Source organism: Amia ocellicauda, chromosome 1 (assembly GCF_036373705.1).
Source record: "Amia ocellicauda isolate fAmiCal2 chromosome 1, fAmiCal2.hap1, whole genome shotgun sequence".
Lineage (NCBI taxonomy): Eukaryota > Metazoa > Chordata > Actinopteri > Amiiformes > Amiidae > Amia > Amia ocellicauda.
The window spans coordinates 59,719,557-59,734,626 of NC_089850.1; the positions used below are offsets into that span (position 1 = coordinate 59,719,557).

The 15,070-nt window shown below is 39.9% G+C and overlaps 1 protein-coding gene across 1 annotated transcript; it reads right to left on the minus strand.

The window, feature by feature from the left end:
* Positions 1–4,578: 4,578 nt before the first annotated feature.
* On the minus strand, positions 4,579–13,055 carry LOC136763639 (membrane-spanning 4-domains subfamily A member 4A). Its single transcript, XM_066717913.1, has 6 exons — positions 12,841–13,055; positions 9,960–10,067; positions 9,285–9,341; positions 8,975–9,097; positions 8,255–8,368; positions 4,579–5,596 (listed from the first exon to the last, which is right to left on the minus strand). Exons 1-6 carry the CDS (start codon positions 13,024–13,026, stop codon positions 5,420–5,422), a joined length of 765 nt encoding a protein of 254 aa, XP_066574010.1. The 5' UTR covers positions 13,027–13,055; the 3' UTR covers positions 4,579–5,419.
* Between the last annotated feature and the right edge of the window lie 2,015 nt (positions 13,056–15,070).

Consider the following 15,070-nt stretch of genomic DNA (forward strand, 5'->3'; position numbering starts at 1 on the left):
GCTGCAACGTGTCTGAGTTACTTTAGTGCTTTATTATGTAAACGTTTATATGATTTCTAGAAAATGCATATTTAACAATGTTATTCAAACATCTACTGAAAAGAAAACTGTCAGTGTCTATTTGCAAGTTATTAAGAGATATGTCTGTGTAGTGTCATTGTCTGTCTTGCAAGTTATTGTGATGCCATGGTGGGGTGACCCAATGCTGGGCTCTTGTGATAGGTGGGGCCTCTGGAAATAGACACAGGAACAAGGGGTGCAATGGTGATGATTTATAGTGAAAGACAAGCAAATCAAAACCCAGCTCCTAATTGAGCCACACTGTGAAAAGAGATCCCTCTTTAAACATCAACTGCTAAGACAGGTCCAAATCGCAAAGAAGAGTCTAAAGTTGCCACAGAGAGACACAGGAAAGTACAGGAGGAGCCAGGTGTTGCTAGTTAGGTGTGAATTGGGGGTAGGTAGACATAAGCTACTTAAAGCAGCTGTTGAGACCAAGAGGTAAACAGAAGTATTTACAAGTTGCCACAGAAAGACACAGGAAAATACAGGTGAGAGGCAGCCATCTTGTTGTTTGACTAGTTTCAGACCAGTCTTAGCATTGCTCATTTTGTTTTGCCTAAATTGAAGTTAGCATTGTCTGTAGTTTGCCTAAATTGAAGTCCATTCAGTTCAGCTGCTGAGTTGGTGAAAGTAAATAGGTTGTAGAAGGGAGATTTTGTCTAGGACTAGCAGGAATTCTGTTGCAGGAGGAGCCAGGTGGGGCCAGTTAGGTGTGAATTGTAGTGGTGCAACGGATCACAAAACTCACGGTTCAGATCACATTATGGCTTTTGAGTCGTGGATTGGATCATTTTTCAGATGATCAAAAAAGGGGTAGGAGACAAATCTAATTTGCTTTCCATTTATTGCAAGAACACTTACAGCAAGGAAGTTTTGGTTTTAACAAAAATAACCTATGGAACCTATGGTTGTAACTAAAATAAAATCAATAAATAACCAGCTGAATAAATACAATTTTAAAATAAAATATTTAATACTCAGTTGTTAAAGTGCAACATGTGAAAAACAACCTGAGACCTGAAAATGGACCTGAGCTTATAATGACAATTTTTTTTTCAAAAAGATGAGGATGGCTACATTTTCTGGGGAGAGAGTAGACCTCTTAGCAGTCACTGAGATTCCCCTTTGGGATGCTAAATGTATCACATGTGCAAAGCAAGCTATCTGTGGCCCCAGTCCAGCTTCAATCACTGAATTTACTTGGTTCTTGGCATTATCTGTGGTGACTGGTATATTGCTACATGTATTGTGCCTCTTTAACTTCCACTCTGCTATTGCTTCTATCAGTACCTGCGGGTGCTGGTGTGACTCTCATAGAGGGGGCGTGTCTGTAGCACTGCACTTCACATCTTCCACTCCGCTGTGATGTAGTGAGCAGTCACAATTACGTAGCTTTCTGTAGCCCTTGACGTCCACCCGTCTGTGGTGATCGAAATACAGGTCCGCGACAATTTAGATTTGTTCATGTTCGTAAAGTTCCGAAGGGCTGCATAAAAGCAGTGGTGAGAAGCTGCTGTTGCTGCTGTGTTTTGGATCCTGTCATTGGCACACCAGGGTGATGTCGCTTCAGATGCGTGGCCATGCTCGATGTATTGCCACTTTCATATGGCTTTCTTATGCCACAGTGCCTACATACTGTAACAGTTTTGTCCACCACCCTTCTTCCATCATTATATTTTACTGGAAAGCCAAAATACTCCCATACATGCGATCTGAATGATGCGGGAGGCTTTTCAAGTTGTCCTGCTCCTCCGCTAGCCATTGCTGACTGATTAACATGCCCTGTTAATGTGAACACATGACTGCTCTGTATAGTTTCACTGCAACTCAGCATCGAGTTTTAAGAAACGAAATTACTTAAAAAGCAATATCGGCAGTAAAACTGTCTTCCACTCGGTGATTGTTAAAGAATTACGATTAAGTTAAAAAAATGCGCAATTAATCCGCGGGTCACGTGTGTGCCGAACCGTGGGTCGTGACCCGTACGGATCACGGATCAACTGCGATCCGTTGGACCCCTAATGAATTGCACCCCTAGTAAAGAGCAGAACCTCCACAGTAGTTTTCTCTGAAATACTTCCGGTACCACGTGCCAGGCCAGGGAGACAGTCAGAGATTAGAAAGTTTAACACGTGGTTGAAAGTTTGGTGTAGGGAAGAGGGGTTTAGGTTTATGGAGCATTGGTCTTTCTTCTGGGATAGATGGGACCTGTACAAACCGGACGGTCTACATCTAAACAGAAGGGGGGCTAATGCATTTGGAGAGCGTATGTGCAGTGAAATTGAGAATCATTTAAACTAGGAACCAGGGGGGCAGGGAGCTCTGACAATGGGAGATGTTCCTCTAAGGAAAGAAAACAACAGGAAACTGCTAGTAGAAAAGTCCTGAAATGTCCTCAATCCCAGGAGTATAAGGAACAAGATGTTAGACTTGGAAGCTGAAGTGCTGGCGTGTGACTATGATGTTGTAGGAGTGATGGAAACATGGCTTACGGAAAATGATGTGATGAATACAAGTTGGAAGGATACACACAGTTTAGGGGAGACAGGCAAAATTGAAGAGGGGGTGGGGTAGCATTATATGTGAAAAATGACATTGAGGCAGAAGAACTCAAATTCAAGTGGCAAATGTTCTAAATGAATATTTCACTGAGGTTTTTACAAATGAAAAAACAGATAACATGCCACATGTTAACAATCAGTCCAGTCAAACCCTAAGAGAGATCAGGATAAATGAGGAGGAGGTACTAAAGGGACTAGCAGAATTAAAAACAAACAAATCACCTGGGACAGATGGTATATTTACAACAGTACTTAAAGGAATAAGGGAAATTATTTATGGGCCGCTAACTCAAATATTCCAAATGACACTTAGAACAGGGGATGTGCCAACTGACTGGAAGACAGCAAATGTCAAACCAATCCAGAAGAAAGGGGACAAAACTGAGCCAGGAAATTACAGACCAATCAGTCTCACCTGTATCACCTGTAAAATGTTGGAAAAAATGATTAGACAGAAAATAGAGGAGCATCTTAATGAAAAACATATTATTGGAGATAGTCAACATGGGTTTAGACGAGGCAGATCATGTCTTACTAATTTATTAGAATTTTTTGAACATGCAACTGCAGCTGTAGATCATGTGAAAGCATATGGAGAGCGTATGTGCAGTGAAATTGAGAATCATTTAAACTAGGAACCAGGGGGGCAGGTAGCTCTGACAATGGGAGATGTTCCTCTAAGGAAAGAAAACAACAGATATAAGATATAAGGTATAAGATATACTTAGATTTTCAAAAAGCTTTTGATAAGGTTCCCCACCAAAGACTGACCCTCAAATTGGAAGCTGTAGGCATTCAGGGTAATGTAAGTAGATGGATTATGAACTGGTTGATGTCTAGGAAACAGAGGGTGTCGATTAGAGGAGTTGCTTCTAACTGGAGTGAGGTTGTTAGTGGAGTTCCACAGGGATCAGTACTAGGGCTTGTGCTGTTTCTAATCTATATTAATGATCTGGACTCTGGGATAGTTAGCAAACTTGTCAAATTTGCAGGTGATACTAAAATAGGTGGCTCAGCAGATACCATCTCTGCAGCACAGGCTATTCAGAGGGACTTAGATAATATTCAGTTGTGGGCCGACACCTGGCAGATGAAATTCAATGTGGAAAAGTGCAAGGTATTACATGCAGGTAACAAAAATGTCCACTATAATTACACTATGGGAGGAATACAACTAGATGACGTAACACATGAGAAAGACGTAGGAGTCTAAGTGGACTACTCACTTTCTCCAACTAAACAATGTGGGGAAGCTGCTCTAGAGGCAAATCAGAGGAGAACAACCAGACTTATTCCAGGTCTGAAGGGAATGTCCTACTGAGAGACTGAGGGAACTGAACCTTTTCACCCTGGAACAGAGGAGACTACGTGGGGACTTGTTCCAAGTCTTCAAAATCATGAAGGGCATCGACCACATCAAACCAGAGGAGCTTTTCCAGATCAGCAGGGACACACACATCCGGGGACACAAATGGAAATTGGGCTTCAAGGCATTCAAAATGGAAAACAAGAAACACTTCTTCACACAGAGAGTCATCACAATCTAGAACAAACTCCCCAGCGATGTGGCTGAAGAGACAATTTGGGAACATTCAAAAACAGACTGGATAGGATCCTTGGATCACTTAGTTATTAATGGACACCAAACAAGCACGATGGGTCGAATGGCCTCCTCTCATTTGTAAACTTTCTTATGTTCTTATGTTCTTGCGCACTGTTTGTTCTCTCCTAAACTCCACAGCTTTTTTTGATAAGGTCAGCCATGGGAGGTGGGAGGATGGATTCTGGAACATTTTGTACAAAGAACTTCCCTAGGTAAATTGCGATAAGGTGTGTGACACAGGGAGGATGAGATAGAACACTTTATATAAAGAACTTTCTTTCTTGATCGCAACACAAGGATTAAACTAGAATGAGAGGACAGTTAAGATACAGGAAAAGAGATAATATAAAGTATTGTTGTTACCACAGAGTTGAATGTGTGCTGCCTGGTACTTGGCTCACTGACTGATGACTGACCGCTCCACTTTGGGTCTTTGGGTTTCAGGAAGAATATTTTTATTCTGTCTTCACCTTTGAAAGCAAGGCATATGAGCAGTGCTTAATTTGTCAATCAGAAGGTGCCGGAACGCAAAGTGTACAGTGAGGGAAAAAAGTATTTGATCCCCTGCTGATTTTGTACGTTTGCCCACTGACAAAGAAATGATCAGTCTATAATTTTAATGGTAGGTGTTAGTAAGTGACATTACCATAAGCATAATAGAAATAGAAAATATTACTATATGCATAATCTTTAAAAATACAATTAAAATATGCCTGAGTGTTTAACTGTTGTAGTTTGTGATTTGTGACATTAGTGTGCTAGTGGTTTGAAACTGCAACACTGGTCAGCGTAACTCCAGGCAGTTATGTTCTCACTAAATACCTAAATTACAAACACCCACAAATACACAACCTTTATACTGCTTGTGCTGAATCGAAGAAGCCCAAAGAGAATAACTCTATACATATTTCCCCAAACAATCTTTATAATAAAAATATTCTACTGATTACAATATACAGTAGTCAATGCACACTAATTTCCATTATACACACAGTTATAAACAGTAATCATATGAAGATAGAAGTAATATATACAAAAAAAGAAAAATAAGATAATTCAAGATCCTGTGCTTTTCTTGTGTTCTCAGCACAATTGCAGATGTGTGATGTGATGGGGAACATGAAAAAATGGAAGTGCACTCTACCATAGTCTGTGAAAAGGGAGTGTAATGAACTTCAGGAGGAACACAAAGCTAGATCACATCAGTATATATTTCCTGTGTTTTGTTATATGGCAGTGGGGTTACGTAGTTTGACTCCAGATCTGTGGGGCCCTCGAAGCGAGGTTGGGGCAGAGGCATAGGGGCCCGGTTTTGCACAGGAGCCAGAGGTAGTTGGTTGGTGGAGACTTGCTGAACAATGACTATGGACTGAAAAACACAAGAACACACATGAGACAGACATATGACAGCATTAGTAACAGGTAGAATTGCCTGGTAGAAATATAATTACCATCATAGTAGAAAAATATATTATCTTTTAACCCGCTGCTGTATTCAGTCATTGCAATTTAAATCTCAGTTTAAAATTCACTATAACATATTAATCACTCACTGGCATGTTGTAAATTTTTTAATTACATTATTTTTTCAGATGATTAAATAATCAGATATATAATTAAGATATATATGTATATATATATATATATATATATATATATATATATATATATATATATATATATACACTCACCTAAAGGATTATTAGGAACACCATACTAATACTGTGTTTGACCCCCTTTCGTCTTCAGAACTGCCTTAATTCTACGTGGCATGCATTGATTCAACAAGGTGCTGAAAGCATTCTTTAGAAATGTTGGCCCATATTGATAGGATAGCATTTTGCAGTTGATGGAGATTTGTGGGATGCACATCCAGGGCACGAAGCTCCCGTTCCACCACATCCCAAAGATGCTCTATTGGGTTGAGATCTGGTGACTGTGGGGGCCGCATACTGGATGTTTTTCCCTTTTCACACCATTCTTTGTAAACCCTAGAAATGGTTGTGCGTGAAAATCCCAGTAACTGTGCAGATTGTGAAATACTCAGACCGGCCCGTCTGGCACCAACAACCATGCCACGCTCAAAATTGCTTAAATCACCTTTCTTTCCCATTCAGACATTCAGTTTGGAGTTCAGGAGATTGTCTTGACCAGGACCACACCCCTAAATGCATTGAAGCAACTGCCATGTGATTGGTTGGTTAGATAATTGCATTAATGAGAAATTGAACAGGTGTTCCTAATAATCCTTTGGGTGAGTGTATATACAGTGAGGGAAAAAAGTATTTGATCCCCTGCTGATTTTGTACATTTGCCCACTGACAAAGAAATTATCAGTATATAATTTTAATGGTAGGTGTATTTTAACAGTGAGAGACAGAATAACAACAAAAAAATCCAGAAAAACGCATTTCAAAAAAGTTATAAATTGATTTGCATGTTAATGAGGGAAATAAGTATTTGATCCCCTATCAATCAGCAAGATTTCTGGCTCCCAGGTGTCTTTTATACAGGTAACGAGCTGAGATTAGGAGCTCTCTCTTAAAGGGAGTGCTCCTAATCTCAACTCGTTACCTGTATAAAAGACACCTGTCTACAGAAGCAATCAATCAATCAGATTCCAAACTCTCCACCATGGCCAAGACCAAAGAGCTGTCCAAGGATGTCAGGGACAAGATTGTAGACTGGAATGGGCTACAAGACCATCACTAAGCAGCTTGGTGAGAAGGTGACAACAGTTGGTGCGATTATTCGCAAATGGAAGAAACACAAAATAACTGTCTCCCTCGGTCTGGGGCTCCATGCAAGATCTCACCTCGTGGAGTTTCAATGATCATGAGAACGGTGAGGAATCAGCCCAGAACTACACGGGAGGATCTTGTTAATGATCTCAAGGCAGCTGGGACCATAGTCACCAAGAAAACAATTGGTAATACACTACGCCGTGAAGGACTGAAATCCTGCAGCGCCCGCAAGGTCCCCCTGCTCAAGAAAGCACATGTACAGGCCTGTCTGAAGTTTACCAATGAACATCTGAATGATTCAGAGGAGAACTGGGTGAAAGTGTTGTGGTCAGATGAGACCAAAATCGAGCTCTTTGGCATCAACTCAACTCGCCGTGTTTGGAGGAGGAGGAATGACCCCATGAACACCATCCCCACCGTCAAACATGGAGGTGGAAACATTATGCTTTGGGGGTGTTTTTCTGCTAAGGGGACAGGACAACTGCACCGCATCAAAGGGACGATGGACGGGGCCATGTACTGTCAAATCTTGGGTGAGAACCTCCTTCCCTCAGCCAGGGCATTGAAAATGGGTCGTAGATGGGTATTCCAGCATGACAATGACCCAAAACACACAGCCAAGGCAACAAAGGAGTGGCTCAAGAAGAAGCACATTAAGGTCCTGGAGTGGCCTAGCCAGTCTCCAGACCTTAATCCCATAGAAAATCTGTGGAGGGAGCTGAAGGTTCGAGTTGCCAAACGTCAGCCTCGAAACCTTAATGACTTGCAGAGGATCTGCAAAGAGGAGTGGGACAAAATCCCTCCTGAGATGTGTGCAAACCTGATGGCCAACTACAAAAACGTCTGACCTCTGTGGTTGCCAACAAGGGTTTTGCCACCAAGTACTAAGTCGAAGGGGTCAAATACTTATTTCCCTCATTAACATGCAAATCAATTTATAACTTTTTTGAAATGCGTTTTTCTGGATTTTGTTGTTGTTATTCTGTATCTCACTGTTAAAATACACCTACCATTAAAATTATAGACTGATCATTTCTTTGTCAGTGGACAAATGTACAAAATCAGCAGGGGATCAAATACTTTTTTCCCCCACTGTATATATATATATATATATATATATATATATATATATATATATATATATATATATATATATATATCAACCAGCAGATCAAACCAAACAAGTTCCCTGAACCTTCCTAACAAATCATACAATTTGTTGTAAAATACTCAGGTGTTTGATGTGTGTGGTGAGTGTTTTGCAGTTGACACTGCAGTCTCACCACGGGCAACTGATTGCAGGTCGCTATGCAGCCGAAAGCAGAGATGGAGATAGAGATACACAACTCCAGCAGAGAGAGGACCAGCATAATGCCACTCACCACCTGGGACAAGTACTGTCACACACAACAGACAACAAAAGCAGCAGTTATACTAATTTTACATACTGAGTGTTTCAGTTTCAGTGTTTCTGATAATGTAAGGAAGGATATATACTACACGTTGTAAATAAGTTAGAACCGTATTATAAGTGACCTCCTGAAAACACACACATTGAAATCCTAACAGTTTTTAGTAAACCATTATTTGTCCAAAGCTACTGAATTGTTAAGAAGCCGAAACTACACGATACTGCTATATGTATGTTTCAATGTGTATGAAAGGTTTACACTACATGTATATACAATTCTGTAGTGTGAAAAAAGAATATGATGAGAAAATGAAGACACCACTGTCAGTGGCAGAGCCACGTGCGACATGCAACAAAATGCAACAAAATGCAACAACCATGCAGGACATTTATGTCTGTGAAACGGTTCTCTAGTGATAGTCCTTTTCACCAGTCATTGTTTACTATTCATGCAAAGACATTCCAGTGTTTATGGGCAAAAGATTCATTCTAGAAAGTCTACCACACCAAGTTCATGGAAACCTGAGTCTTTGACTATTTTGTTTAGTTTCATGTTTCTGTGTTTGGGCAGCAAATTAAGTGCTCAATTTACCTGTAATGTGCTGTTTTGAATTGTTGAATTAGGTGATGGTATAGTCACATCTACGGCATAGAGGATTATTCCTGTGGAAGCCACAATGCTACTGATAATGTTCATGGCAATGGCTCCCTTGATCTGAAAAAAGTACAAAATAATCAAGTAAGATATCTGATGGGAGTCACAGATGTCAAGAATTTGTATTTTTTTTCTACCCAAAAAGTTGAATAATTGGTAGTACCCTTGCATTTCATGACACACTACACTAGTGAGATGATGAAAACTTCCCTGTTTTAATTCTACAATAGATCAGTGCTGAGCTTACCAAGTGTGAGCAAGGGTTCTGGTTTGCAGCCACAGAGAGGGAGCCAGAGATGATGTACTGATAGGAGAGATATGTGAGTTTTATTTATTTATTTTAAGATGTAATCAGCCAAGCCATTACTGATTTTCAATGTGCCATGAGGACCCAGGATATTAGACACATTTAACAAAGCATTCTTCTAACGCTTTGCAAATAATTAAGCCATTTCCCCCACATTTATACTTAAAAAAAAAAAAAATCCTTACTTAATGCTAAATCTCAGATTTGAAATAAATAAATAAATACATAAATCAATAAATATGGATTGTTTAACTAAATATTTAGCTACATACTAAATATGTGCTTTGCAAACTAAACATTTAAGTTTGAAATTAATATTTAACTTAAATCTTAAATCTCTTAAATCTCTTAAAAGTCACTAAATATATAGCTTTTAAATAAATGTTTAGTTTAGTTTTCCATTTTATGATTTAGCTAAATATTTCGTCAAACAAAACTTAAGATTTAAAAATATATATATTTATAAATTGATGGAAAAACTGCTTAATTTACTCAATCTGGACAAACACAAGATTAAATCTGTGAAAAAAGATTTACACGGTTTTACATTTGGTGTCCCATACATCTCTTGCAGTATTTCAAAATGCATATAAAATGATAGAAGAAGATGCTTACAAAGACAGCTCCCCAGAATGGGAATCCAGTTGTTATAACAATGTAGGACATTGCTAGCTGGACTACACCAATCAGCACAACTGTTAATGCAGTCATGATCTGAACAACCTGTGAAAAAAACAAGAGAAGGGTAAGGCCAGTGACACAGCAGCCTGCCTTTGAGTGTGAAGACTGGCGTCCTGTCCTGGGTGTATTCCTGCCTTGCACACTATGCCTGCCGGGATCGGCTCTGTGACCCTCACCAGGATAAGCGGTTTCAAAGATGGATGGACTTTGTGTTTGTTCTTAAATGGGGATGTGGGGTGACTGGCCTGTATTAACATTTGAAGACTCTGTATAGGAAGTTGAAGAAAATGTTTTGTGATAATGATATAATGTTTTATATTAATACTAGCATTAGAAGTAGTTTGTATACATACTGAGCAGATTAGATTTAGCAGGACAAGTAAAGGGTCAACAAGGTTGATTTGTTAGAAACTCCTGTCAGTAATGAAAGATTACACAGTGCCGAAATAGCCTACAGCTGTCTGCTGAGAATTTGTTTATGACTTAATCGTTTCTCTAGATAGGCAGGAATTGTTTCTGTTACTGAGCGAATGACACTAGGTAAATGACGACCGTGGGATCTCATCTTCCTAGTGCACATCAAAGACGGACATCTGCTTTTTGGTTCCATTACCTCTTCACGGGAGGACAGATCGTAAAACGGATCCGGACCTGTATCTTCTAATTGGATGAACGGCCATAAGATGTTACGTCATTTCCCTATAAAGCTGCACTCATGTTTGTAAGCATTAAGTCTCACTGAAGGAATTATTCCTGACATGGCGCTTCCAAGCCGGCTTGATTAAAGTTCTGTTTGCTTTATCTCGACGACTTCTCCACTTATTTCCGAGACAGTTCTACAACATTAAACACCAGCATGGACTGATTCCCACAAGACAATACAGCTTCAGCACCACTTTACCAAACATTACAAACCCAGAACATCTTTCAAATTGTGTGCCTCATTTTACTATGTATAAAAATGTGATGAGTGTCATGGGACACACTCAGCAAAGTATCTGTAGGCAACTACGCCAGTGGTTAAGGGCACTAGGACCCAAGACACCTGTCTACAACCTACTAACCTTTCCACGTTCACAGGTTCTAAAATTATGACAGTGGGATGTAAACCCAGCAACCAGCACAACCCAGGGACAGACAGTACCAAGTTACAAGTTTAAAAGACAGGTTTATTGAATTGCAGATATCTCAAATTGCATTTGAGATATTTCAAATTAACTCTATTTGAAGATATCTCGAATTGAATTTGAGATATCTCAAATGCAATTCAAGATATCTGCAATTCAATTTAATATATCTTGAATTGTATTTTGAGGTATCTCTAAATGACAATTTGGCTTGCCATAGTTCATTGCCTATCCACTCCACAAGCTCTGCTTCAAGTCTCCCCGTTCTCACCATTCTGCCTTACGTGTGCTCTCTTCTCTCCTAAAAAGGCAGAGATCCCCCACCCTTTTCCCCCAGTTATCCAACCACAAATGTTTTTCACTCTTTGGTTTAAAGGTTGTTAACGGGTTCTAAATCAACTAACTAACTGCAGGTGTTTTCTTGGTTCACACAAAGACGTGCCCAAAATAACCAAACTCACTTTGTGATAGTGATAAATCAAATCGTGTCAAAATAAGTGCAAAATATATAAAAACAAGTTTCAAAATATGTATATAATTAAAAGTGATTATACAAAAAGTAATGAAGTATAAAGAAAGGGCTATATGTGTGCAGCAATTAGTCATCCTGTGATAAAAACACAGTTTGCATCCCACTAATATTTTTAGCAGATGTATAGCATGTCAGCCCTACAGGAACCTGTTAAAGCAGTGTGGGTAGTTTGAGAAAGAGGGTAGATGGTCATTTTCTAGTTGCAGGACCTAGAGTACCGGATGTTGCCGGCAAGGTCTATGTGAAGGGGTCTATGCCGGCATTTTGACACCAGGATTTTTCCACCTCAGGACCTAGTCTAAATGTTAGCAATTTTGCGGAAATGTGTCTGTATGAATGGAACAGGGTTAGGATTGCAGGCATATGACGCACCACGATGGTAGTTTGTTTCGAGTTATTTCATTTGATTTTAAGGCAAAAAAATGAAAAATAAAATAAGTTGTTCTGAGCAATCAATCAATTGCAGATTGATTTTTTCTCTTTTTTTTGTTGATTTAAGTTTGCTGCAGTGTGTCAAGACCCCCACACAATGCCTCTCGTTATGTGACCATGAACCGAGAGATGAGTCTCAAACTGGGTTCACAGGTTCAAATTATCTGTGAGCCCTAGGTCCAGTGACCACACAGCAAAAACACACAACCATACAGCCTGATGACCTGGTCATAGCGCGAAAAAGCACCTACATTGTCGTATCGTTTGCATTTCCCTCCTGACTGTTTGTTCTTGGTTAGTGAGTACGAGCTGAACTGGTGCCCTGGTCAGAACCAATAGCCCAGTAAACACAATGGAAGGAAACTGGTAAAATAGGCAAATTATTGAACTTTTCAAATACGTATAGAATATGTATCCATATCTTCTGTCCCGAATCCACATGCATCTGTAGCATCTTGTTCCCAAGGCTACAATGCTCTTGCCAGCATCCTCTGTTTTGTCTGTGTAAGGGTATATGCCAGCATTTTGCAGGTATTCAAAGACAGTGTGAATGGGGATGCATCAAAGCATTTTGTTGGTATTTCAGTGTGGAAGGGGCTTTAGGAATTAGAACAGAGGATGATAAAGGAAGGCCAAATTACAGAGAGAGCATGAGAGAGAGAGAGAGAGAGAGAGAGAGAGAAGGAAAGAAGGTGGCTATGACAGGGAGATATAGATGTCTTACTCCTAGGGCTTTTGGCTCTCCTTTCAAGAACCTCCTCAGTTTATCTTGGGCCTGGCCGACAGCAGGGTTAGGCATTGATTGCCATTGAGAGAGATTGCTGAACTGAGGCCCCCCCGGGGCTGGGGTCGGTGTCATCATCATCATCATCATCATGTCATTGGAGTTGACGACAGAGGGGGCAGTCATGGTCTGTTGGTGATCTTCAAAGATGGCCTTTCCTGCTGGATAAGAAACACACAGACTCACCCTCAAAATCCACAATATGACTCAGCATCTTAACCAGCAAATTAGTCTTGCTGCCACTCTCGCTGACTGGGCTCCTGAGGATAAGTATTCAGTAGGCACCATCAGCAGCAACTGCTGCTTTAGTGGCCACAGAAGTGTAATATTGGTTTTGCTTATTTGCATGATATTATTTTTGCTCAATCAATTAATATGCCAATAAATCTCTCTGTAATGACTCGTTGTAGTCTGTTGGAAGACATACAGGTCTGCATGCTGGTTTGTTTAGGCTGATGTTTTCTGTGTTGATTGATGCAATACAGTAAAATGTAGGACTTAATTTAACACCTCCCTTTATCTATAGATACCGTGTGAGCGAGTAGATGTGTCTCTAAATTTTCCAGAATAAAAACAAACAAAATACAATATGGAAACTATTAAGTTTTAACTTCCATTGGAACATGTCTGTCCGCCATTGCTCTCTATCTGACTTCCGACCACTCTATGGCAACATTATAAAAGCGAACAGTCTGCATCTTCATCTTCATCATCATCACTGGTATTTTTTGGGTCCGAATTATGATGTACAATGAAGGAAAAAAGTATTTGATCCCCTGCTGATTTTGTACGTTTGCCCACTGACAAAGAAATGATCAGTCTATAATTTTAATGGTAGGTGTATTTTAACAGTGAGAGACAGAATAACAACAACAAAATCCAGAAAAATGCATTTCAAAAAAGTTATAAATTGATTTGCATGTTAATGAGGGAAATAAGTATTTGACCCCTTCGACTTAGTACTTGGTGGCAAAACCCTTGTTGGCAATCACAGAGGTCAGACGTTTTTGTAGTTGGCCATCAGGTTTGCACACATCTCAGGAGGGATTTTGTCCCACTCCTCTTTGCAGATCCTCTCCAAGTCATTAAGGTTTCGAGGCTGACGTTTGGCAATTAGCAGAAAAACACCCCCAAAGCATAATGTTTCCACCTCCATGTTTCACGGTGGGGATGGTGTTCTTGGGGTCATTCCTCCTCCTCCAAACACGGCGAGTTGAGTTGATGCCAAAGAGCTCGATTTTGGTCTCATCTGACCACAACACTTTCACCCAGTTCTCCTCTGAATCATTCAGATGTTCATTGGCAAACTTCAGACGGGCCTGTACATGTGCTTTCTTGCGCTGCAGGATTTCAGTCCTTCACGGCATAGAGTGTAACCAATTGTTTTCTTGGTGACTATGGTCCCAGCTGCCTTGAGATCATTAACAAGATCCTCCCGTGTAGTTCTGGGCTGATTCCTCACCGTTCTCATGATCATAGAAACTCCACGAGGTGAGATCTTGCATGAAGCCCCAGACCGAGGGAGACTGACAGTTATTTTGTGTTTCTTCCATTTGCGAATAATCGCACCAACTGTTGTCCCCTTCTCTGATAAAAAGTTGGTTCCTTAAAAGCCCTACTGTTTAACATAATTAAAAGGAAATTATTTAAATGAAGTGTTCAATTAAGTAATTCAGAGCTCGGCTAGAACAGAAACCAGCAGGGTAGGGGTTCTCCAGGACTGGGGTAGTAACCCCTGTTTTAAAGGCTTCTTATTCAGAATCGAGGGTCTCACAACATTGCAGAGAAACAAACACCGTGGCCAGGACAGTCATCATCTGAAGCAGAACTTCATTATGGCATGGGCATGCCAAATTACAAACATTTAAATTATAAATAAAATCTGATGCATTGCCATTTCATTACTAAATTACACAACACAGTCCGAAAAAGTACTTCTATAACACATCAACATTATTTTGCACTATTTATTTAACATTAAATGTACAGAAAATGCAGTAGACTTACCTAAAAAGGGTAAAAAGTGCAATGCGGGAAGTACAACTGTGACTTGTTTGTGTCTAGAATATGCTTGTACTACTTCTCCTTTTCTCCATTTATTTTCTGCCAAAACACATGGACACATGTTGCAATAACTATATTCATATTCAAAGAAAAAATGGTGGGTTTT

Bases quoted from the DNA above. Each gene is read 5' to 3' on its own strand.
- LOC136763639 (XM_066717913.1), bottom strand. From the start codon at position 13,026: ATGACTGCCCCCTCTGTCGTCAACTCCAATGACATGATGATGATGATG. The intron at 10,068-12,840 runs GTAAGACATCTA...TTTTTTTCACAG, and splicing joins GAGAGCCAAAAGCCCTAGGA to GTTGTTCAGATCATGACTGC. The intron at 9,342-9,959 runs GTAAGCATCTTC...CTCTCCTATCAG, and splicing joins CATTCTGGGGAGCTGTCTTT to TACATCATCTCTGGCTCCCT.